The sequence below is a fragment of the Arachis ipaensis genome, chromosome B05, assembly GCF_000816755.2.
Source record: "Arachis ipaensis cultivar K30076 chromosome B05, Araip1.1, whole genome shotgun sequence".
In the NCBI taxonomy this organism is placed as follows: domain Eukaryota; kingdom Viridiplantae; phylum Streptophyta; class Magnoliopsida; order Fabales; family Fabaceae; genus Arachis; species Arachis ipaensis.
In genome coordinates this window covers 44,453,015-44,476,811 of record NC_029789.2, presented here as the reverse complement: position 1 = coordinate 44,476,811, position 23,797 = coordinate 44,453,015, and the positions used below count along the sequence as shown (strand labels likewise).

The following is a 23,797-nucleotide window of genomic DNA, read 5'->3' as shown; positions in this document are numbered from 1 at the left end:
ACTTGATCTCAAAGTGAAACGATTTGAGAAAAAGTGATTTGTGGCTTAAATGCCGGTTTTATGAATTTGATGATGTTGAATGGTGGAGGTGCCATTTTGTTATGAGCCAGAATGGCTGTGTATAATATTGATTTATGGCGGAGTGCCGAATGAGTTATGCGCCGTATGGCTGATTATGAATTATGAATTTAAGCCGGATGGCTGAGATGGATGTTGATCCATGGCTGGGACTGAATGAATATATGCTTGAGATACCTGGGTAGTAGCAAGGGTTGTGGTTCGTCCCACTTGCTCCAGGTTAGAGATTGTGATGCCTGGGTAGTAGCGGTAGTAGTGGTGATTCCACTCGCTCCAGGTTGAGCTTTTAAACACCCGCCTGGGTAGTAGCCGTAGTAGTGGTTATTCCACTGGCTCTGGGTTGAGCGCGCAGTAGCAAGGGGGTTGTAGCTCAAACCTACTTGCTCCACGATGGGTGTTTCTGTCCATGGTTAGCTACCAGGACGTGTCGGGTTGGCTATATAACCGACAGATGATATCATCAGCCACTAGGGACAGGCATGCATCATATGCATTTATGTGATATTGTTTGGGTGTGCATATTATACTTGGTTTGCCTATGTGATTAATTGCTAACTGTTCTATTTGTAATAACTGTTTGTTTGTGCTTGCATCTTCCTATCTGTGTTTGCAACTGGGACTCTGTTGGATTGTGGTGATTGGTTGATGGTTGGATTGTTTAGGCCTAGGGCCGTGGTTGAAATGAAATGGACTGATGGTTGGTTTTGGTTTTGTGTTTCTGGTTTGGAAAAATACAAAAGGCTATTTTGGTTCAACATAAATAGACCGTTTTAAAAGGCTTTTGAGTTTTTGAGAATTGAACTGTTCCTCTTTCAGAAAATAATTCCGAATCCTCTTTTATTGTAAATCGTTGTTTTTGAAAAGAGGCATAAGACGGTTATTAATCACTGGTACGATTTATCTTCACGTATCCTATTACAGTAATTCCCAAAAACCCTCTACTGAGAACCCTTTCGAGGATGATGTTCTCACCCCCCTACATTTTTCCCCTTTCAGGATATGGGCGCAGAAGTTACGAAGAGTTTATTTATTTGTTGTTGCTCTGTATTGTTTTAGTTATGGTTTATTGTACCTTCGCCTTTATCTTGATATATTCTGTAAGAGGGATAGAAATTGTATTGGTTAATGCTTGTAAAGTCATTTATATATATTTATGTATATATATGGATGTACTCTTTATGAATTGTTGTAAGTTGTATGGTATTTATGGATGTACGTTATCGAACGAAAGTATTTTTGGGAGCGGTATCACGGTTTAAAGTTTTAAACAGTCTCATATTTTAGTATTAAATAGTATAAGTGTCGTCGTAATGTCCGATCTATCAGAGTCGTCGGTTGTCTACCAGCAACTCGACGTTACTCGAAGTGAACCCCGAATATGGTTCCTTTACTATGTCCGTTAGACACCTTGGCATCACAGTTACCCGTGTCAGTTAGGCCTCATTAGAATAACATTTTATTGTGCATCACAGTAAGAAACAGTGCTATCAGTTATGCGAACATTCCCGCATTAGCAATCTCAGGCTATCTGTTAGGCGGGTACTTTCACATTAGCAGTTTGGCACAAAGGCCCATTCAACATACAATTTGCTATCAGTTGGCGGACATTCCCACATTAGCAATCTTAGACTATCAGTCAGGCGGACACTTTCGCATTAGCATTTTGGCACAAGACCTATTTAACATACAGTTTTCAAGTATCTATCTTATTCATTCCTTCTCATTCTTTTCCTTTTAAGTATCTATTTCCATCATTAGTTCTCATTTTCTTTTTTTTATTATGCCTCCACATCACCAATTACATACCCACACCTCCGCATCACCTACACTATTAAACGTACCTCCGCATCACCGCTTAATTACACATACCTCTGTGTCACCAAATAATCAATTACACCTCTGCATCACCACCTATTCACTCATCTATTATAATCTTAAATCGATTAGTTTCTAAATAATCAAACTTCGTAACATTTAATAAAAACTCTTTTTCTTAATAAATCGAACTCAAATTATAACTTAAAACGAAAATCTTTACTCAATAGATTAAACTTAAAACATAGTACTTTCCTTGATAATTTGAAAATCAACTATTTTGAACCCTAAATCCAGTTTTCTTTTAAATAATTCTTTAAGCAACGTCTCGGATTTTTGTAAAAACTTCTGTAGTATTTTCTCTAAAATTCGGACTTTGCCACCCTTTGAGGATCCCAACCTAACCACTTTTCAAATCCTTTTCAAAACACTCCCAAGTAACAAATAATTTTCAATAATCACACCGTTCAAAATATTAAATAAGTTTTAAATAATCAAATTGTTTTCCTTTAAAGCTACGACTCTTTCTATTTCAATAAAATTCAACTCCCTTTCAAATCTTTTGCTATTAAAACTAAAGGAAAAATTCGCACGTTCATTCAAATTTTACAAAACATTCCGGCCACGTTCTTTTCACATTAATCATTAACCAAAATCACCTTTTTGTTTATTTTTAGAAGAACTCAAACAGAACCTCCCCTTTAGACTCGACTTCACCATGCTTACGGGCTCCTTCACTTTCATAACTTCTCGACAGTTTACCAGCCTACTATCAGCACTTTTTAAACATAAGGTTCTCAATAATCAACATATTATTCCAATCCTTATAAAATCATTTATAAACTCTGAAAATTACTACTTCTAATTAAGAAATCAATTTTCATTCACTCTTATAACAAAAAACTCAGCCACAAACACAGCCAATTATTCACAGCCAAAAATCTAAACTCAATAAGATTATAATTATTAACATATTTGTAATTATTTACTATATTTTTGGACATCCTTAAATTGAAAGTTGTTAATTTTAAAATAAAATCTCTTACCTCCGTATGAAATCAAAATCAACGAAAGTTTTGGAAAAATTTTTTGACCGAGCTGCTGAAAAGAAAAGTGTCAGAAATCGTCCATACTTTCTAAAACTCTAATTGGCCAAACTCAAAGAAAATAAGAATTATGTCACCATCAGCTTCTAATAAACAAAAGTGACACCAACGTATAGAGAAAGAGGATACAAACACTTTTATTCGGTGGGGGTTACGATTTTCTCCATCCAGCTTCGGTCTCTCACTCTCACCGTTAGTGAAAGAAAAGAAATGGAACCAAAGGAAGCCGAGTGATGATGATTAAATGTGATAAAAAAGAATTAGGTGTTTTGATTTTTCATATAATACACATATGTAGATTACTTTCACGCCACGTTAGGATTAGGTGTCTTGGGTTTTTCATATATATACACATATGGTTATTCATATATTTGAATGATTATGATTAATGCAAATAAAATGTGATCCACGGTAATATATATATATATATTACCATTTCCTTTTCTTTGTTTTTGCTTCCGTAATGGCTTTCGGCCAAAAGGAAAGAAAAATAAATATTAATTTAATAATAATCATATAATAATAATAATAATAATAATAATAATAATAATAATAATAATAATAATAATTTTCTTCTTCTTATAATAAATTATAAATAATTCATTATTTAATTTTCAAAAACTCGAGTTGTTATATTAATCACACCAAAAATCGTCCCATAAAAATTTTAGTATCCCTTTTCAATTTCACTCTTTCTCATCAAATTCAACAACTCATTTTAGCACTTTTTTACAAATTTTGATCCTTGTTTTAACTTACAAAACTTTTCAAAAAATGCCTTGTATGATGATGGCACAAACTAATTTTTCATTATTTTTTTCATCTTCTCCAAGGTGCAAATTTATCTTTTTTTTTGTATCTTTGAGATATTCCTAACTCATTCTATCAAATACAAGTATTGTCAAAAAATATTTGTTTCTACCGATCTAACATTCTTTTCCTCTGAAAGGTTGGAACATACAAAAATCAACTCTACCTTCTTTTCTATTCAAAATAAATTTCAGCATCATTCTTTTTCTTAAAAATAAGAATTTGCATCTTGAAAACCTTTCTCTCATGCATATGAAATTTCCTCGTCGTCACAATTATCATCCTTAATCCTCATTCATTCTGATTTACAAATTTGTAAAAAGTATAATAATGGCCTCGCAACACTCTTGTCACGTATATCAGTCAAATTAGGATACTCATGTTTTCACTTAATTTGTGACTTTTTTCTTCATTTAACTCAACAATTTTGTTTTTTTTTTTCACTTTTAGATTGGTATAAACAAGTTGCACTTTAGAAATCAAGAAAAAAGAGAGACTAAACTAAGATAATTTTAATAATAGAAACTTTTAATTTGATAAAAAAAATAATCAGGTTATGTGACCAAGGACACAAAACAAAGAGAGACATTTTGCTTGAATTTTAGAGACACTAGAATAATTCTCAATGCCAATTGATATCCAAAAGTAATGGTAAGATGACAGAAATAAAAGATAAAATACACAAACTAGATGAAGACCCTAGAATGTATAGATAAATTAAAATTCACCTACGACCTGTAACTGATACCAAATGATAGAAAAAAAGAACGAGGAACAAAAGACACAGTGAAAACAAAAAGATAAAGATAAAAAATAGTTAGATAGATGGATATTGATTTTTTCTAGATCGCTGAAAGGATTTTTCTTATTAAATCTTTAAAGAACATATCCATGACAACCTAGATCAAAGAGACAAAACTGAAAGAACTAACACTAAGACTTACCTTAGGTTGCATCTTTGAATTTCTTCATGCAACAAGCAAAATAAATCACTCACCTCACTTAAATACACATAAAAAAGTGCATAAAATGTCTTACAAACTTGCTAAAATAGACCTCTAACCGATTAATCTAAAAATAGGCCAAATCTTTCTAATGTTAAATAATAAAATTCAAAATTAAATAAAAGATATAACTCCTAAATTAATCCTAACTAATTTAAATCATATTTGATCTTATTAGATCAGATCAGATTTGATTTAAATTTAAAGTCCTAAAAATATGATACCCAATCTAAATCAGACTTAATCTTATTAGATAAGATCATATTTGATTTAAGTATTAAATACCTAAAAATACTATTAAATAGATTAAAATTAAATCAAATCTTTTGATAAATTCTAACAACTAATTAAATAAATTTGAATTTTGTGTCTCCTAAGTCAGCACTATTATTTTTTATATGAACTCTTGGTCTGCTTGATGTATTTAAATACTTGAACGTGTGATAAAATTGTCATTCTGCATCTTGTCTCTAACTTGAAAAAAATATCCTCTTAAACACGTCTCATAACTAAAAATCAAGAATTTCACTTGGAAGGTTCTTCATGAAGGTATACTGATAAACCCCTATTTTATGATTCATCTTGTACTCAATTAAGTATTTTTATCAATTCTTCACCCACTTATTCATATGAATTGCATGGTTTTACTATTCCTTCTTTATTTTATGATATATGTGAAAACATGTTTCCTATGCCTTAAAAATAATTATTTTAATTATCCTTTATTACCATTCGATGCCGTGATCTGTGTTAAGTATTTTCAGGCTTCATAGGGCAGGAATGGCTTAGAGGACAGAAAGGAAACATACAAAAATGGAAGGAAAGCACAAAAATGGAGTTTTGAAGAAATGACAGCGACGCGCACGCGTGGACGACGCGGACGCGTGCCTAGAATAGAGCATAAACGACGCGAACGCGTGACCCACACGCACGCGTGAAGGACACCACGTGCAAAAAATTGCAGAAGTCACCCCCAGCGATTTCTAGACCCTTTTTCGGCTCAAATCCAAGCCCAGAAACACAGAATAGAAGCCAGAGAATGGGAGAATCAAAATGAACAACATAGACAACATTCATAATTGACAATTTGAGGTTTAGATGTAGTTTTAGAGAGAGAGGTTCTCTCCTCTCTCTTAGGTTTTAGGATTAGGATTTCTCTTAATTTATGGTTATTTCCCCAATTCCAGGTTCAATATTCCTTTAATTTATGTTTCTCTTTTACTTTTGTTTACTTTAATGCTTTTACTTGTTAATTACTTATGTTGCCAAATTGGCTTGTGAAAATCTTTCCATGTTAGATTTGAATATTTTATTTAATATAATTTGAGGTATTTCAGATTTATGATTGTTTTATTCAGTTTATGATGCTTTCAAATTAATTTAGATTTTTCTCCTTTTGGTTTTGGTTAAATAATTGGTAACACTTGAGTTATCAGACTCAGCAGTTGATTGAAAATTGGAATTCTCGCTAATTGATTTGGATCGCTCTAAAGCTAGTCTTTTCTCAGGAGTTGACTAGGACTTGAGGATCAAATTGATTGGTCCACTTGACTTTCCTTTATTTAGTAAGGGTTAACTAAGTGGGAGCGATAAACAATTCTCATCACACCTGATAAGGATAACTAGGATGGGATTTCCAGTTCTTATACCTTGCCAAGAGCTTTCATAATTATTAAATTATTTTTCTTGCCATTTAAATTACTTGTTCCTTATTTCAAAAACCAAAAAATATACAATTTCATAACCAATAATAAATCATACTTCCCTACAATTCCTTGAGAGACGACCTGAGGTTTAAATACTTCGATTATAAATTTTATTGAGTTTGTTTAAGTGACAACCAAAACTTTTGTACGAAAGGATTATTTCTTGGTTTAGAAACTATACTTGCAACGAGAATTTATTGTGAATTCTAAACCATCAATCTTCAGTTTGTCAAAAAAATGGCGCCATTGCCGGGGAATTGCAACTGTGTGCCTTATTATTGGTTATTGTAAATATTTTATTTTGCTTGTTTATTTGCTTTTATTTTTGTTTTTAATTTTTTTAGTTACTATGAGTTCTCACCCCAGTCGCTTTGAGTTTGGTTCTAATGTTGTTGGAAGGAATGGAAGATATAATAGGAACATGCATCAAGGTCGGAACAATCAAAGTTAGAAGGAGCCACGAGGATCTGATCAACCCTTTCGGCAACAACACCTTCCAAGATACCATGGACAACGACCATCCTACAATGCATGCCCAGACATTAAATATGGTGGACCCCTTCGTGACAACTAACATCCACCAAATTACTATGGTCAAGAGCCATTCCGAGGTACGTACCAAGATAATAGATATGGTGGATCCCCTTATAGTTACCAACAAGTCCCATCATATACCTATGAACCACCCCCTCAACATAGCTATGAACCACCACACTCACAAGCCACCCACCACCATTCACCTCCATATGACCCTAACCCTTACCCACCCCAATTCCAATCTAATTACCCCCAAGAATCACCACTTCCATATGCACCACGTCCATATCCATCAACCTGAGAATCACAGGAATGTCTCAAGAAAATAGTGAATAAATTTCATGCAACCCTTCACCAATTGGATCAAGCGATCAATCGATTAGCTTCCCAACGTTCGGACACTCAAGAAACCCCCATGGCTTCATATGGACAATCTAATGAAGAACGTAGCATGAAGGAGATACTCGAAACTCCAGTGGACAGTACGGAGCATGACTTTGTACTGGAACAAGTGGAGGAAGCCGTAATTATCAAAGAAGAAGAATTGGTTGAAGACTTAGGAGATGCTGAACCTCCATGGGAATCAAGAATTGTGGAGAATTCCGCCGAGCAGTTTTCAATTGATGCTAAGGAGGATAGTGCACAACCCCAGAAGCATATATCTTATGAAGAACTGGACGGAACAGCTCAAGAAGCAAGTTTCCTTGGTAATGATCATCATGAATTAAGCTCTCCTAGTAATGAACTTGCATCCGCAAGTGAATTCCTTGAGATTGAAAAATCTTCCGCAAGTGAATACGAGGATGATGCGGAGGTAAACTTTTCTCAACCCCCCAATTTATGACTTGAGTGATGAGGAAGATATCGAAGACTTTGATCAAGACGTGGTTGCAATTGAAGAAGTTTGCAAAGAAGTAGAGGAATTCGCAGAAGAATACAAGGGAGTGGAGCTTGCAAAACCACTGGAAACACCTATCCCAAGGCCATTACCACCCAATACAAACTTCAAGTGGGTAAAATCCTTAGCCTTTATCTTTACTTTTCCACTTGAATATGGTTTGCTTGAAACATATGGCCAGCTTAGAGCTCTTTGCGTCTTTAAAAGTAAGAGAAAAATAGCTCACACTCAGAGCTGGTATGCAAGATTCAATAAAGCTCCATGCTTCAATTTGAGGTACAAGGATTGGTTTCGAGTTCGATTGAATGGGTCTTGGAAGATGTTTGGTCATCTTAGTGAGAATTCAAATTCCGTACTACTCGGCTGCAAAAATGTAGATCAAGACAAAGATGGGTACAGAAGCAAGGTTTGGGATCCTGGAATTTATCCTGATAGTCAACACTCCTGGAGTTTGAAAACCTGCTTTAATTTGCTCAAAGGCTTTACTTGCCTTGTTTGGGACCCCGGAGGATATTGGATTGCAAACGTTGGTGGAGATTTTTGGATAAGTTTAAGCATAAGTCACCATGACAAGAAGCTCCATGAATGTCCAACTTGAGGACTTTAACTAAAAGTACTAGGTGGGAGACAACCCACCATGGTATGATCGTTCCTTTTTCAATTTTAATTTTATTTCGTTTTGTTTGTTTTTGTTTTATTTTATTTTATTTTTATTGTACCTAGATTTATTCATAACATCCGCATCAACATTTCATTCTGCATACTGCATAAAAAAAAGGCCCCACGCGTGCGCATGGACCACGCGTGGGCGTCGATTGCAAATCGGCGTCAACATCCAACGCCCAGAAAGTTGGGCTGGAATCGTGCGGCTGTTATGCGTTAGGCACAATTTGGGTCACGCATTCGCGTCAGTGACGCGAACGCGTCACTTTCGCTTCACACACACCACGCGAAAGCGTGGGCGACGCGTACGCGTCGCATGGAAATTATTGCCCCCTCAATTGAAACAGAGAGTTGCGCCAAAACGACGCTGGAATTGTGCGTTTAGCACAATTCTGAGCAACGTGTACACGTGCCCTGCGTACGCGTCACTTTCATCATCCCTCATTCGCGCGATCACGTCAATGACGTGTCCGCGTCATTGCAGTTCCGCCTCAACCATGCGATCGCCCTCACCCAGAACCGCCGGCCACCACGACCCTCACAACCCTCACCCTCCTCGCCCCCTTCTTTTCTTCTCCCCTCCATAACCCTCTTTCTTCCCCAACCACCAAACCGCTGCCGTGTCTCTACCACGGACCGTCGCCGTGCCGCCTCCCAGTGCCGCCGCGTCGCCATCACCATTACCACACCACCACCATCTCTCTGAGTCCAATTTCTGTTCCTCTGCCCATCAGGTTCCGCCGAACAATGATTCCTTTTCAGTTAGTTAGTTAGTTGCATATTTTTTCGAATTTTATTCAAATTAGGATAGTTAGAGATGCATGATCGTAGTGAATTTTAGGTGGTTAGGTAGCTAGGATGTGGTTAGTGGATTTAGGCCTGATAATTACGCCGTTCTTGCTGCCTGTTTTATTTGTTTCGCAATTTTTGAAACTGCTGTGATGATAATGCTGTTCATATTCTGTTCTTTACTGTTTAATGTTGTTGTTACACTGTTCAACTTGAATTGCATTCCTTGCTGCAGATTGAGTTTGTTTATTCTGAATTCATGTGACTTACTATTTGTTACTCTTTTCTGCATCCCTTTAATGTCATATGAATTGTTTCTACTGCTGTCTATTACCCGGGAACGTCCAATTTTTAGCGGGAATGCTGCCCGATTTTTTTCAGAAATTGTTTCACTCCACTCCCATTCATGAATTGATTTTGGCAATTTCAAGTTTTGCACTAATTGGTTTCAACCAAAGCAATTCATGAATGAGTGGGCTAGCATTCTTATTCTTTCTGGTTACCTTATTCATTAAATAGCATTATTGATGATTTCAATTTCATTTTACAATTCTTTTCTTTATATGATTTATCATCAATAATTTGCAATATCCACTTGAATGTGAGTTGCTTGTTATTCAAGTTTTCGCAATTTGTGTTAATTAAGAACCACAACACCATGCCACTTACTTTAACCTCACTTTTTCACTATTAACTGCTTTAACTTTCTAACTTCCCTTTTGGTTTTTACTTAACTATTTTCAACCCATTTTAAGGCATGATTACTGTTGTTCCTAATTAACAAAAATTCTGCATATCATAGATTTTGGATTGTGATTTTTATTCTCCAACTTTTAACTTGCATACAATCTAACATTTTACATCTATTTGACTCACTCCATGCTTATATTACTATTTTATTCCTCTTTTGCCCCTCTGTGCTTACATCATTTAAATCCTATCTGCTTACCTATTTTCATGCTTTAGTTTCTTAAACTGTATCCTGGAACTTCTGCTTTTTCAGGATGTCTAAACCCAAAAGCAAAGGAAAGGGCAAGGCAACCACAGGCAAAAGGAAAAGAGGCGAATCTTCTACCACCATCTTAGATATCCTTCATGATGATTCCTGGCGGAAAAAGAATTTTACCCCGCAGGAAAAGGCTTATCAGCTTCTGCCTGCCACAGACCCAGTCAAGTTTGCAACAGATACTGTGAACTCAAGTATCCAGTCTTTCAAACTTCAAGGAATTTATACCTGGAAAAGACCCTCAAAATTCTAGAAGAACTACAACAATACACCTCAGAACAAATTAAACAGAGAGGCTGGTTCTTTCTGGAGAGGAACTTGACTGAGGTCAATTCATCTTGGGTCAGAGAATTCTAGCGTAACTACTTTAAAATGACCCTGGATGCAGTGCAACTCAGAGGGAAGCAGATTCTGGTTACTGAGGAAGCAATTGAAGATATCCTCCAGCTCCTACCTAAATCAGATAAACCAGATGGTTACCAGCAGGCCGAGGAGGATATGAAATTTATGAGATTTGATTGGGACGCAGTGAAGCGGACCATAGCTCTTGATCCTACTATCCCATGGGTCATGGGCAAGTCCACAGTGGCCCCAAAAGGAATCAAGCTTATCTATTTGAATGATGAGGCTCGGCTTTGGCAGCAGATTCTGAGTAACTATGTGATGCCAAGCACTCATGAGACTGAGGTGCCAGCTGCCATGATTACCCTCATTTGGTGTGTGATGGAGGGCAAGGACCTATACCTTCCCAGATTCATCTGGTATTATATGTCCAGGGTCCATGTTCAAGGCATTCTGCCCCTTCCATATTTGATTACTCAGATGGGACGCCGAACTGAGGTGACCTGGGAGATTGCTGATGAGAAGCCACCTGCCGCCGAATGCAAGAAAATTATCCCACACAGTAGGAAGTTCCAGGCTTTGGGCTACAGACCGCCATTTCTCACTGCCTCCGCTAAGGCAGCCACATCTTCTGCTGCTCCTTCAGCCTCTGCTGCACCAGCCACCACCACAGCACCTCCACCTGCTTCAGAGCCCATCTACCACCTCGTGCATCACCTATTTGACTGGTTGGATCAGATGGAGCGCCACAACCAGCAGCGATATGAGAGATCTGAGTGTCGCAGCAAGCGATGCTATGAGCATTTAAAGTTGATGATTCGATCTGGCCACCATGACATCCCCTCCGAACCTGACACCCCTTTTGAGCCATCTGAGGAGGAGGCGGATGATCATGAGGAGGAGGCACGTGCAGAGGCTGAGCAGGCAGGACCTGAGCAGGCTGCTCCACGTCATGAGGAGCCCATCAGATACAGCCAGCAGATCCAGAGGTCCCCCTACAGACAGAGCCTCCACTCCAGCAGGCAGATCTTTTGACACTCATACAGACTGTAGACCCTCAGGCCACCACAAAGACACCAGCAGCACATCCTTCCAGAGATGCCACTTCTTCACACCCAGCTTGATAGAGTATCGAGGATGATGCTATTATTTAAGTGTGGGGAGGTCACCATCTCTGGCAAATCTTTTTGGTGAACTACTTTCAGACTCTTTTTATCCTATTTTGTTTATTTTCTGTATTTTTATTTTATTTTATTTTATTTTATCTTATCTTATTTGTTTTTCATATATAGCAATAAATGTTGGTAAATTGACAACATTTTTCAAGGAAAATACTTATTTTTATAAGAGCCATTCAAAGATTCACATTGAGTTGAATGGAAACTCTTGATTTCTACTTGCATGATATACATAACTGATATATGGTTTTTGAGCCAAAGAACACACAACCCGTGAATTTTTGAGTTTAATTGTATGGTTACATTTAACCATTAATTTCATTCATGTGTGTTTCGCCATTCTTTTCTATGCTTGTAATCTTTACTTTGTTTCAGTCTATATGTCCAATATAGAATGTATTTACATACTTGCATGTGATTGAGGCCATTACTTGTTTTTGCTCACTCATCCCAAATAAGCCTACCCTTTTATGTCACCCTTGTTAGCCCCCTTGAGTCTTTTAATCCCCTTCTGTTCTATAACCACATTACTAACCTTAAGTAGAAAAACAATTTAAAAATTCCAAATTGAATCTTTGGTTAGTTTAAGGTAGAGATTGTGAATCAAACTAAGTGTGGAAAAACTGTGGGAGCTTGGGTTGATAGGAAGGTATTAACTCTATAAATCATTTGAAAATTGGGAGCATGCTCATGTGAAACCAAAATAATTAAAATACCATGTGCATTGATATGTTGTATTTATGTTTCAAAAAAAAAACTGTTTAATTAAATAAATAAATAAGGGGACAAAATTACCACATTATTAAGTTTAATAAAGAAATTAATGTACATGGGATAAAATCAAAAATAAAATTGGTACATGAGTATGTGATAAGAAAGTGGAAAAATTATGGGTAGCTAGGCATAATTTCAAAAAAAAATTGTATAGAGTATGTATATGTTAGGTGAGATCTTAGACTAATCAAAGATTCAATTTATAGCTCACTTAGCCTTGTATATATACCCTCACCTTTACCTTAGCCCCATTACAACCTTGAAAAGATCTCATGATGTTTGCATGTATACATGAAATATTTGTTGATTGGTTAGATGAAAAATAAAGTTTTAGAAAGCATGACTAGAAAAGAATAGAGTGATTAACCCCAAACACTGAGTGATTAGAGAGTAAACACAAATTCAGTGAGGGTTCAATAGCTCATTTCCATATATCCATGTTTAATTATTAATTGTCTTGCAAGTTTGTAAATTCATTTAACTCAACTCAATTGTGAATGTGTTTTAATATGATTTGGCCTTGGTTGTACATATATGATTCCTTGAAAATATGAATCAAATTAACCACATGTAAGCTTTATATATATAAGTGGATAGTAGGTAGAAATTGCATGATTCATTTAGGTAGCTTGCATTTAGAATAGATTGTATTGCATAAGATTCCACCATTCTACCTTCATTCTTTCCTCTTGGATTTAGCATGAGAACATGCTAATGTTTAAGTGTGGGGAGGTTGATAAATCCCTATTTTATGATTCATCTTGTACTCAATTAAGTGTTTTTATCAATTCTTCACCCATTTATTCATATGATTTGCATGGTTTTACTATTCCTTCCTTATTTTATGATATATGTGAAAACATGTTTCCTATGCCTTAAAAATAATTATTTTAATTATCCTTTATTACCATTCGATGCCGTGATCTGTGTGTTAAGTATTTTCAGGCTTCATAGGGCAGGAATGGCTTAGAGGACAGAAATGAAACATACAAAAATGGAAGGAAAGCACAAAAATGGAGTTTTGAAGAAATGACAGCGACGCGCACGCGTGGACGACGCGGACGCGTGCCTAGCGCGAAATGGCAATGACGCGTATGCGTGGACGACGCGGACGCGTGCATAGAACAGAGCATAAACGATGCGAACGCGTGACAAGGAAAAACTCCAAATGACGTGAACGCGTGACCCACGCGCACGCGTGAAGGATGCTACGTGCAAAAAATTACAGAAGTCGCTCCCAGCGATTTTTAGACCCTTTTTCGGCCCAAATCCAATCCCAGAAACACAGAATAGAAGCCAGAGAATGGGGGAATCAAAACGAACAACATAGACAACATTCATAATTGACAATTTGAGGTTTAGATATAGTTTTAGAGAGAGAGAGAGGTTTTCTCCTCTCTCTTAGGTTTTAGGATTAGGATTTCTCTTAATTTATGGTTATTTCCCCAATTCCAGGTTCAATATTCCTTTAATTTATGTTTCTCTTTTACTTTTGTTTACTTTAATGCTTTTACTTGTTAATTACTTATGTTGCCAAATTGGCTTATGAATCTTTCCATGTTAGATTTGAATATTCTATTTAATATAATTTGAGGTATTTCAGATTTATGATTGTTTTATTCAGTTTATGATGCTTTCAAATTAATTTAGATTTTTCTCATTTTGGTTTTGGTTAAGTAATTGGTAATACTTGAGTTATCAGACTCAACAGTTGATTGAAAATTGGAATTCTCGCTAATTGATTTGGATCGCTCTAAAGCTAGTCTTTCCTCAAGAGTTGACTAGGACTTGAGGATCAAATTGATTGGTCCACTTGACTTTCCTTTATTTAGTAAGGGTTAACTAAGTAGGAGCGATAAACAATTCTCATCACACCTGATAAGGATAACTAGGATGGGATTTTCAATTCTTATACCTTGTCAAGAGCTTTCATAATTATTAAATTATTTTTCTTGCCATTTAAATTACTTGTTCCTTATTTCAAAAACTCAAAAATATACAATTTCATAACCAATAATAAATCATACTTCTCTGTAATTCCTTGGGAGATGACCCGATATTTAAATACTTCGGTTATAAATTTTGTTGGGTTTGCTTAAGTGACAACCAAAACTTTTGTACAAAAGGATTATTGTAAGACCCGGTTAATTAATGGCTAATTAACCCATAAATGAGAATTTATTCTAGAAAGCCAAAAATGTTATTTTTATGGCTTAATATGATAGAGGAGATTGAGACAAGAATTTCGGTACCAATTTTATAGAAATCGGACCAAGATTGGACCGAACGGGCCAAACCGGACCGACCGGACCCAAAGTGGGCCCTTGGCCCAACATAACTAAACCAAAACCCTAGTTTTCAGCACTCTCTCTCCTGACACAACACCAAAACACGCTGAAAATTGAGATGGAAGGGGGAAGAACACTCTCTCAACTTCCTTCTCTCACTTGATCTTCAAACCACCATAACTTTTGATCTAGAGCTCCGATTGCCGCTCCGTTTGCGGCCACGCGTTCACCGTGGAGAGCTCTACAAAACCCATACAATCAATCTTGAGGTAAGCCACGTTTTACTGTTCGAAATTCCAGCCCTTGATTTCGAGTTTCATGAGCAAAAATGTTGAGATTTTGGGTTCTTTGATGTTATAGGACCCAACTCTCTTGAAGGAGAAGGTTAATCTTGTCTCCTTGGACCTTGGGTGTGGTAAGATTCTCAACCCTAGTATAAATTGTTGTTCTATGATGTTTGGGTATTGAGATGTTGTGTATGGATATGATGATTGTGGCTTAGGTTGTATATATGTGAATATTGGAGCTTGATTGGTGATTTTGGAAAGCTTGGAAGAGGGTTTTGTGTGATAAAAATCTGTTCTTGGAGGTGTTGATACCTTGAGAGCTTGTGGACAAGTGGTTTGGAAGTACTCCGGTTGAGCTTGGGAAATCGGCTAAGGTATGGTTTCGGTTTCCCGTATCTAATATGTAATGTGGTAGGAAATACTTAGGCTAGAGGCCCTAAGATAGGCATTGAATTGTTGGTGTTGTTGAATGGTTGAGATATATGATGTGTTCATATATGTGATTATGAATAATGATGCCTTGATTGTGTGATATATAAGAAATGCATGTTGTGATATATGCTTGATGGATGATTAAGGTTGAATTGGTGGGCGGTACCATGTTGATGGTGGGTATGATGTTGATTATATATAGTGATTGTTGATTGGAAATGGTATTATTGGAAATTAGGATGAGAAAGGATGTATGACATGATATTGTGTTTGTCCTTTAGCCATTTGATTGAGAAGTGTTAAAATGGTTGGATGTGGTTTTGAGAATTTTGGTAAAATGACAATATGTGAGTTGAGGATGGCTTGTTGTTGATTTTGGTACATTTTGAATGATTCCAAAGAGAAGGGTTGAAATTGGCATGCTTTGATTGATTTTGAAAAGAGTTGAAAGTGGCTTGTTTTGAAAATGGCACTTTGTGGTTTTGTTTGAAAACATGGTTTTTGGGCATACTTTGACGGGACATAACTTGGACTACGGATCTCTGATTTGTGCCAAATCTGTTTAGAAATGAAATTGGATCCGGGATGTCCATGCCGTTCGAAGAACAGGTGAAAAACGATTTAAAATGAGGAAGTTATGTCCGTCGGAAGATTGGGGTTTGAATCTGTGAATTCTGCAGCTTTTAACTTAGAAAATTTTTAGCAGAATCACCCCCCGCGCGTAGGCGCACTTGGCGCGTACGCGCCGTTCTTCCAGGAAGCGCCATCCACGCGTGCGCGTGATGTGCGCGGGCGCGCCGAATGTGCTGTACCCAATGCCCAGCCATTTTCCCGAGAGTTGTGCCAAAGTTGTGCCAGTTTTGTGCCTGGGGCGCAAGAGTACCCACGCGTACGCGTGGCTGACGCGTGCGTGCCGTTTGGCTAATTTTCAATCTGCGCGTTCGCGCGTACGACGCTTGCGCGTCGATGAGTTATAAGGCCATCCGCGCGTGCGCGTGGAGTGCGCGTACGCGTGGACCTGTTTTCATCCCAAAGTTGATTTTTGAGTTTTAAAAGCCAAATTTCTTACTTCTAAGTCTCCGATCTCACCACGTATGTCTTAAATCATTATGATATGCCTAGCATGAGAAAAAGGGCTAGTGAATGTGGTAACTTGCGAGTGAAGCAAGGGGAAAAATGAATGATCATTTGAGGATCAAAGATGATTATGTGAGATGCGGAGAATGGCGGTGCTCTGTTTTGGTTTATATATCTTGTTTAGATACTTTTTATCTCCATTAAATAATACAAACTGTGATGACTCCTTCTAGAGGGGATTTTGGAGATTAGATTTCTGTATTTGTGTCCCTTTTGGGTTTTCTTTGGGGTTTTCCTTATTTTATCATATGTATATATTGCTATGCTCGAACCGGTTATCTTCGCCGCCGGATTTTGAGTCTTGATATTCCTGTTTTTGATACTCTTTATATATATGATCTTGCGTTAGCTTATCCTTTGCTCGTTGTGTTAGTGATCGGAGTGTTGCGCTTTCGAGTTGCGGTTTTTGTCTACCCCTTTTTCTACAAGGCTCCTAGTTATAATCAATCATTCATACTACTATACGTACTAAATTTTTGTTTTAGAGGTCGTAATACCTTGCCATCTCTGAATTATGACTTAAGCATAAGTCTCTGTATGGTAGGGTGTTACAATTATTGCTTGGTTTAGAAACTATACTTGCAACGAGAATTTATTGTGAATTCTAAACCATCAATCTTCAGTTTGTCATATAGCAAACAAACTTTACTACATGATCCAAACGATTAGCTCTTCCAAGTGCAATTCAACAGAAGAGACGGTCGTTCACGATTCACTACCTTTGGAAGTGCGCAGACTCATCAGAAGCTTGAAATCTCTCTAGGCTTCTTGTTTTGACCTACGAAGAAGAAGCATGAAAACGGTAGTTTGAATGGAATTTGTCAAGCAATACTCAACTTTGGAAGCATAGAGCTTGCCGCAAATCTCTGTTGGCAGTTTTTAAAATTGAGGAATGAGTTAGTCTTCGAGGAAAAATATCAAACTCCATCGTTGTGCTTGAAGGAAGCTAAAAAAGCAGTGAGAGAGATAGACAGTAGAATCAGATGAATTTTTCCTAATTGATTGTAACCCTGTTTGAACTCTGAAGAGGACTTCCCTTTCTGTTGCATCTTTTCCATTTCTAGCCCTTTGTATGTTGTCTGTTTTGGATCTTTCATTGCAATGAAATTTAACTACCTTTGACAAAAAAGTACAAGAAATTAAAACTTTTTCAAATTATACTGGCCATATATTTTATCACATCGGTGAAAAAAGAGCTAAATTAGAAGTTAGAGGACTTACTAATAGTGAATTAGTGATTTGCACCAACAAATTTCTTTGTTATAACTTTGTAAATGAAGATGAATCAATAAGGATTTGACTATAATATTTAAAATTGGAGAGAAAATACGTTTATAAGAAAGAAATAAGTGAAAAAATAATCTAAGGGTATATTTCTCTTTTTACCATACGAGCCTTGTATTTTATATAGATAGATGTAGTCTTCCTTATCTCTGTCTCACGCCAAGGTTGCAGCAGCAGAGGCTGAGCGAGAGAGGAACCAGTGATGGATTGTTTGTCACTTCAATCGTTCATTTGGATTCCATCAACATCTAAGTATGAAAAACACAGCAACCATCAAAAGAAGTTCCAAATTGCGGTGTCTAAAAGAGACACTGACGCTGAATTTTCTTTGTCCTTTTCTTGTCTTCCTTCATTCAATGCTATTCACAAAACAGTTCCTTTGGCTGCTTCAATCGCAATTCTTCTCTGGTCACCCCCTGGTACTTTTTTCTTAGACCTTTGCTTGTTTGTTATTTCCATAGCAAAATTGTCAAAGACATTACCATAGCAATACCTAAAAACAAATTAATGTTTTTCCCCTCCTGATGAAAAAGTGTTTTATTGAAATTCGAACTTTCTATATTTATCGTTATGGGAAGTATTTGCTTGTTTCTCCATATTCTTCTAGTAAATATTTTGAATTATGTTTGCTCCTCAAAAATGTTGTATATTAATTTAGCCGTTTAATAGATATTAAAATGTATTAGTAATTTAGTCATTTGATGTATATTTAAGTCTCAACTTGGTTGATGATAATTCGAAACCAATTCAATGACATAAATTAAAATTGACTTTAGGTTATGTTGGAAGAAAAAAAACACGAGTTGGTGTTGTGCATTATTTTATGGCTAAATTGAAAATTGATTAAACTAACCGCTTGAGAATTTGTTAATCTTCAGAAGAATATTAATTAAATTCAGCATTTTGTTATAATGCAGCACACGCTGGGTTCATGTCAGGAATGACCGGAATAGAATCTGTTCCTGGTCCGCAGCTTCCTCAGATTGATTTTCTCACTCGCCTAAATGGTTTGATTACTCTTTATTTTTAAGCAATTTGGTAATTGTTTTTGCAACATTTAATATGGTTTATGAGTTATGATCATGCTAGGATTTTGTGAACCATGATGGAAATTAATTGACATTATTGACCTCATCAAAATTTGCAGAGGAAAACCAGAAGAAATATGCTGAAAATGATGCAAGATTTAAATCATCTCCTTTGTTGAAGAAATTGCTTGAGCAATCCAAGTTGAATAAAGAGAAGTAATGCTTTAATACCTGTGTATTGTTTGCAATTTGCATAGTCAAAATCTCATATGTAACAAAGGTAACATACAAAAATAGAGAGATAGGGAACTAATTTTTAATTAATCAATATTAACCAACTTTTTTTTTTAGTTATAAAATTTTTAATTTTTTTAGAACTTAAAATTTAAGATTTATAATTTAAGAATTAAAGTTAAGAGTTTATGATTTAGAGTTTAAAATTTAAAATTTAAAATAAACAAAATAATTTTTAGAAAATTAAGTAGTGTGTTCCTGGTTTAATTTTTAGAAAATTTAAAAAAGTTGACTCCCTAATATTACTCATAGAAAGAATATCTGTAAAAAATTTATGCAGCTTGTGAAATTATACATAAGAGTCCAAAATTTTGCCTGTTTCACAAAAAGATTTGATTCGTTCGACAAATCTTTCCCAAACCTAGGTTATTTTGTTAGGGACATAATAATTTGAAGACATTTTTGTTAATGGTTTGAAAATATTTTATTCTTAACATAATGTTCTGTAGGTAATTTTAGTACTTTATTTAATCTTCAGGAATCGTCGAGAAATAGAGAACAAGTACTGCATACGCGGCGCGGAATGGGGAGTTGGTGATTGCTCAGCAGAGGGATTGACTCCAGAGGAGAGGGAGAACTTCATAGCAATGTTGAAGCAGAATGCTGCAGAATCAGAAAAGTAAGATGNCTGTTGTTTATATATTGTGAGTGCAACGGAGGTTTGCTTTGTAGTTTGTAGGATAATGCTTGGCGAGGCAAGTTAGTTCTCCATTAGAATCTTTTTAAACTTTTGTTTTTTGAAACTCATTCATTATTATTACACATTATTACATTTACAAATAGTTTATGAATATGTTAATAGTCAAATTAGTCCGTAAAAGATAAAATATTCTTTAAATTCGTTCCTAAAATATTTTTTCAATCAAATTGGTCATTTAAAGATTATAAATTAATCATATCTGTCTCTTAGTTACTTTATTCACAATTTTTATCAATGATTAATGATGTAAAATGTTAACTGATAGCATACATGACACATAATATGTTCAATTGGACGTTAACTAAATATGTTAATTAGGATTTTTGTAATTGGAGAAAATAACTAAATTAATAAATTTTCATAAATATATTTGGTCAATATTGTAAATCCTGGGTAATTAATAACTATTAGTTAATAAATTAATTAATTTTGGGTAATTAATAACTAATTAGTCAATAAATTAATTATTATTTAAAAAAATTAAAAAATTAAATATTATAGTTTAATGAAGTAAAAATAATTAAAAGATGAATTTCAACACTAATTTTAAAAGTTTTGACCCAAAATTATGCCGAACGAGCTGAACCGATTGGATCGGGCCCATAACGGACCTAAGGCCCAACCCACTCACCCATTAAATATGCTCTTCTTCTTCCCCATATGAATAAGGAAGCACGTTGAAACAAGGGAGAAAAGGGGGGAACATTGCAAATCCTTGGCCTCAATTTCTGTTCGCCACAACTTTCAATCCAGAGCTTCGATCGCTGCACCGTTTGTAACCACGCGATCACCGAACAATTTGGAAGGTGTTTCAGTTTCTTTCCCATCTGCTCACCCCTTCTTTTTTAAAATCTTGAAGTCATTGTGTTGAGATTTTATTGAATTTCAGTGTTTAGGACCGAACTAGCCTTGTAAACTTGCCGGGTCTTGTCCAACTTGCCGGGTCTTGTCCCAATTTTCGTCGATAAAGTAAAAAACCTCTAACCTTTGTAAAATTATTAAATTAGTAAATTCTATATTGATTTTAGTAATGTTGGGGTGGAATTAGATTGTATATATGTGATTTGGAAGCGAATTAGTGGTGTTGAAAGCTTGATTTTGGACTTTAGAGGCTGAGTTGCTGTTGGTGTGTATTTTGGAGCTTGGAACGTTGATGGGACGACGGTGTTTGTGGTGTTCCAGGTTTAGGGAGAAATCGGCCAAGGTATGGTTCTAGTTTTTCGTAGATAATATATAATGTTTCGTCAAAACATAGGTTAAATGTCCATAGGATAGGTCGAAAATGTGAATATGTAAATACCTAGTAACCTTGATGTAAAAATGGAATTATAATGAGAATGGGATGATGAATAATGATTTTGTTAATTGATGAGTTTGATGTTTGATGATGATAACACATAATGATGAATTATGTTCCTCGATTTTGGATTGTTTATAGTAGAAATGGATATAAATAAGTAATTGATGTAATGGGAAGAATAAGGAGTGGTAGTAGACCTGTTCTATACATAATGAGTGTTGTTTTATGGAATAATGCATTGGTTTTGAAATGAAGGTTTGGTGAAAATAGAGGTTTGTGATTTTCATTAAAAATTTGATTTTTGACCGAACTTCGACGAGACATAACTCGGCTTCTGAATCAAACTTTACCAAACTTATTTTGAATAAAAAATGGATCCGTGAAATTTACTTCGATCGAGGAACGAATTAAAAATGATTTTTCACAAAAGAGTTATGCGTGTCGGAAGTTTGGTGTGTAAAAGTACTTTCTGCATAACTTAACAGCTTTTTAACATTTTTAGGGGGCATGCATATGCGAGTGCACACGCAACGCGAGACATTTGTTCTATCCAAGGGGGCTCGTGTACGCGGATAGTGGTCGTCCAGGCGAGTGGGGTAAATCACATCCCCGCGTATGTGCAACATGGCATGCGTACGCAGGACCCTATTTTCAAAAATATTGCATTTTTGTGATCCAAACAGGATTTCAAACTTTTAAAACTCTATTTTTACTCTTTAAGTCTCTAAAACTCAATCTTAAACATAGTGAAGGGGTAAACTTTGAGAGGGTGGTAATTTGAAAGTGAAGCAGGATTGTGAAGTGGTGATTTACGCTTGAGAAGTGCTAAAAACATTGAGTACATGATGCAGTGAATGATATTGAGATATGTGTGACTGGGTAAGAGGCAATGGCATTGTCCTCTCGCTCTGGGGATATGTTGTGACTGCTTCGGATACGAGTGAGACTCTGGGTAAGATGCAGTGGTGTTATCCACTTGCTCAGGGTCAGTGATTGTGATGCGTGGGTTGATGAAGGGATGATAAGTAAGTTTTGAATGAGTATGATAATAAGAGGTGAATGTTAAGATTGGCGATGACTAGTATGGCCGGATTAGCTGAGATTGCAAGGTTCGAGTGTGACCCACTTGCGTGTTACCTCAGAAATTGTGTTGGCGCCTACACCAGGCAAGGACGGAGGTTCCATCCCATTTTGTTCGTGGTTGCGGTGTCGTGATGGGGACGGAGGTTTTATCCCGCCCGTGGTGACAACGAGGGTTACATCCAGCTCATGAGGTTGTCAAGTTAAGATGAAGAATTCTCTCCCTTATCGTGATGTGGATGTGGGGAAGGTGGAAAGGCACTCTCCTTTATATTGTTTTTTCCACATTTTTCTCTGGTTGTAAGGTGGAAAGACACACTCCTTCCTAATACCTCTAGGAGAAGGTGGAAATGCATTATCCTTCGTTAAAGTTCCTCCTGGGGATGCGCAACTTAGAGACAATATCCGGGTTAGCTATGGGATGTGTCAGGTTCTGACAATTTAACCGACGCGTGAACTCACGGCCAGTACGATAGACATACATTATATGCATTTATATGACTTGTTTGAGTGTACATATTTCGGTTTGCCTAATTGTTAGTAATATGCCTATATGATACATGACTTAACTTCAGTATTTGTTTCCTTAATTGTGTTTTACTTGTATACTTTGCTTGTCTATACAACTGAGAGGTCCTTGTCTGGCAGAGAAGTGATGAGGGCTATTCCATTGGAGTTCGGAGGGCTGGAGGAAGCAGGGATTTAAGGGTTAAGTTAGAATTTGAATTATAATTTGGAAACCTTAGATTATGTACCCAAAACTTTGATTCAGTTAAGCCTTTAAAGAATGTTTTATTGAATGACCAATTTAATTGAAAAAATCTTTTAGGGATGAATTTAAAGAATGTTTTATCCTCTCGGGACTAATTTGATTATTAACCTGTTTATGAATGAAAGTTTTCTAAATTCTTATTATCCATTTTACTTTAAGGAGTTTTGCACCTCTTGTAAATCTCTCGAGTAGGTTAAGCTACATGCGGAGGAGAACTTTTGAGATTTTTTCCCCTTTATAAATACACAGATCTAATATATTACGCTTGGTTATAAAGGTATTTTTGTGAGTGTCTATAATTGTAATTAAATTTTAATAATATTAAATTAATAACGTTAATTACAAATGTAACTAATTGGGCCATTGGTTATAAAAACTCCTTAGGTGTTCTATATACAACACGTTCATTTGACGTAAATTATCTTTATATTTTTTACTTGTTGCTCTAAACTTTAATTTTTATTTTCACAACATGTTATTAACATGAAT

General features: G+C 36.0%; 1 protein-coding gene across 1 annotated transcript; it reads left to right on the top strand.

Annotated features, from left to right (window-relative positions):
- On the top strand, positions 18,244 to 20,263 carry LOC107641856 (the record flags this gene model as incomplete). The annotated part of the gene is given in 5 exon segments (XM_016345280.2): positions 18,244 to 18,553; positions 19,052 to 19,141; positions 19,282 to 19,378; positions 19,935 to 20,083; positions 20,085 to 20,263. Coding segments are annotated over 4 exon segments (549 nt in total).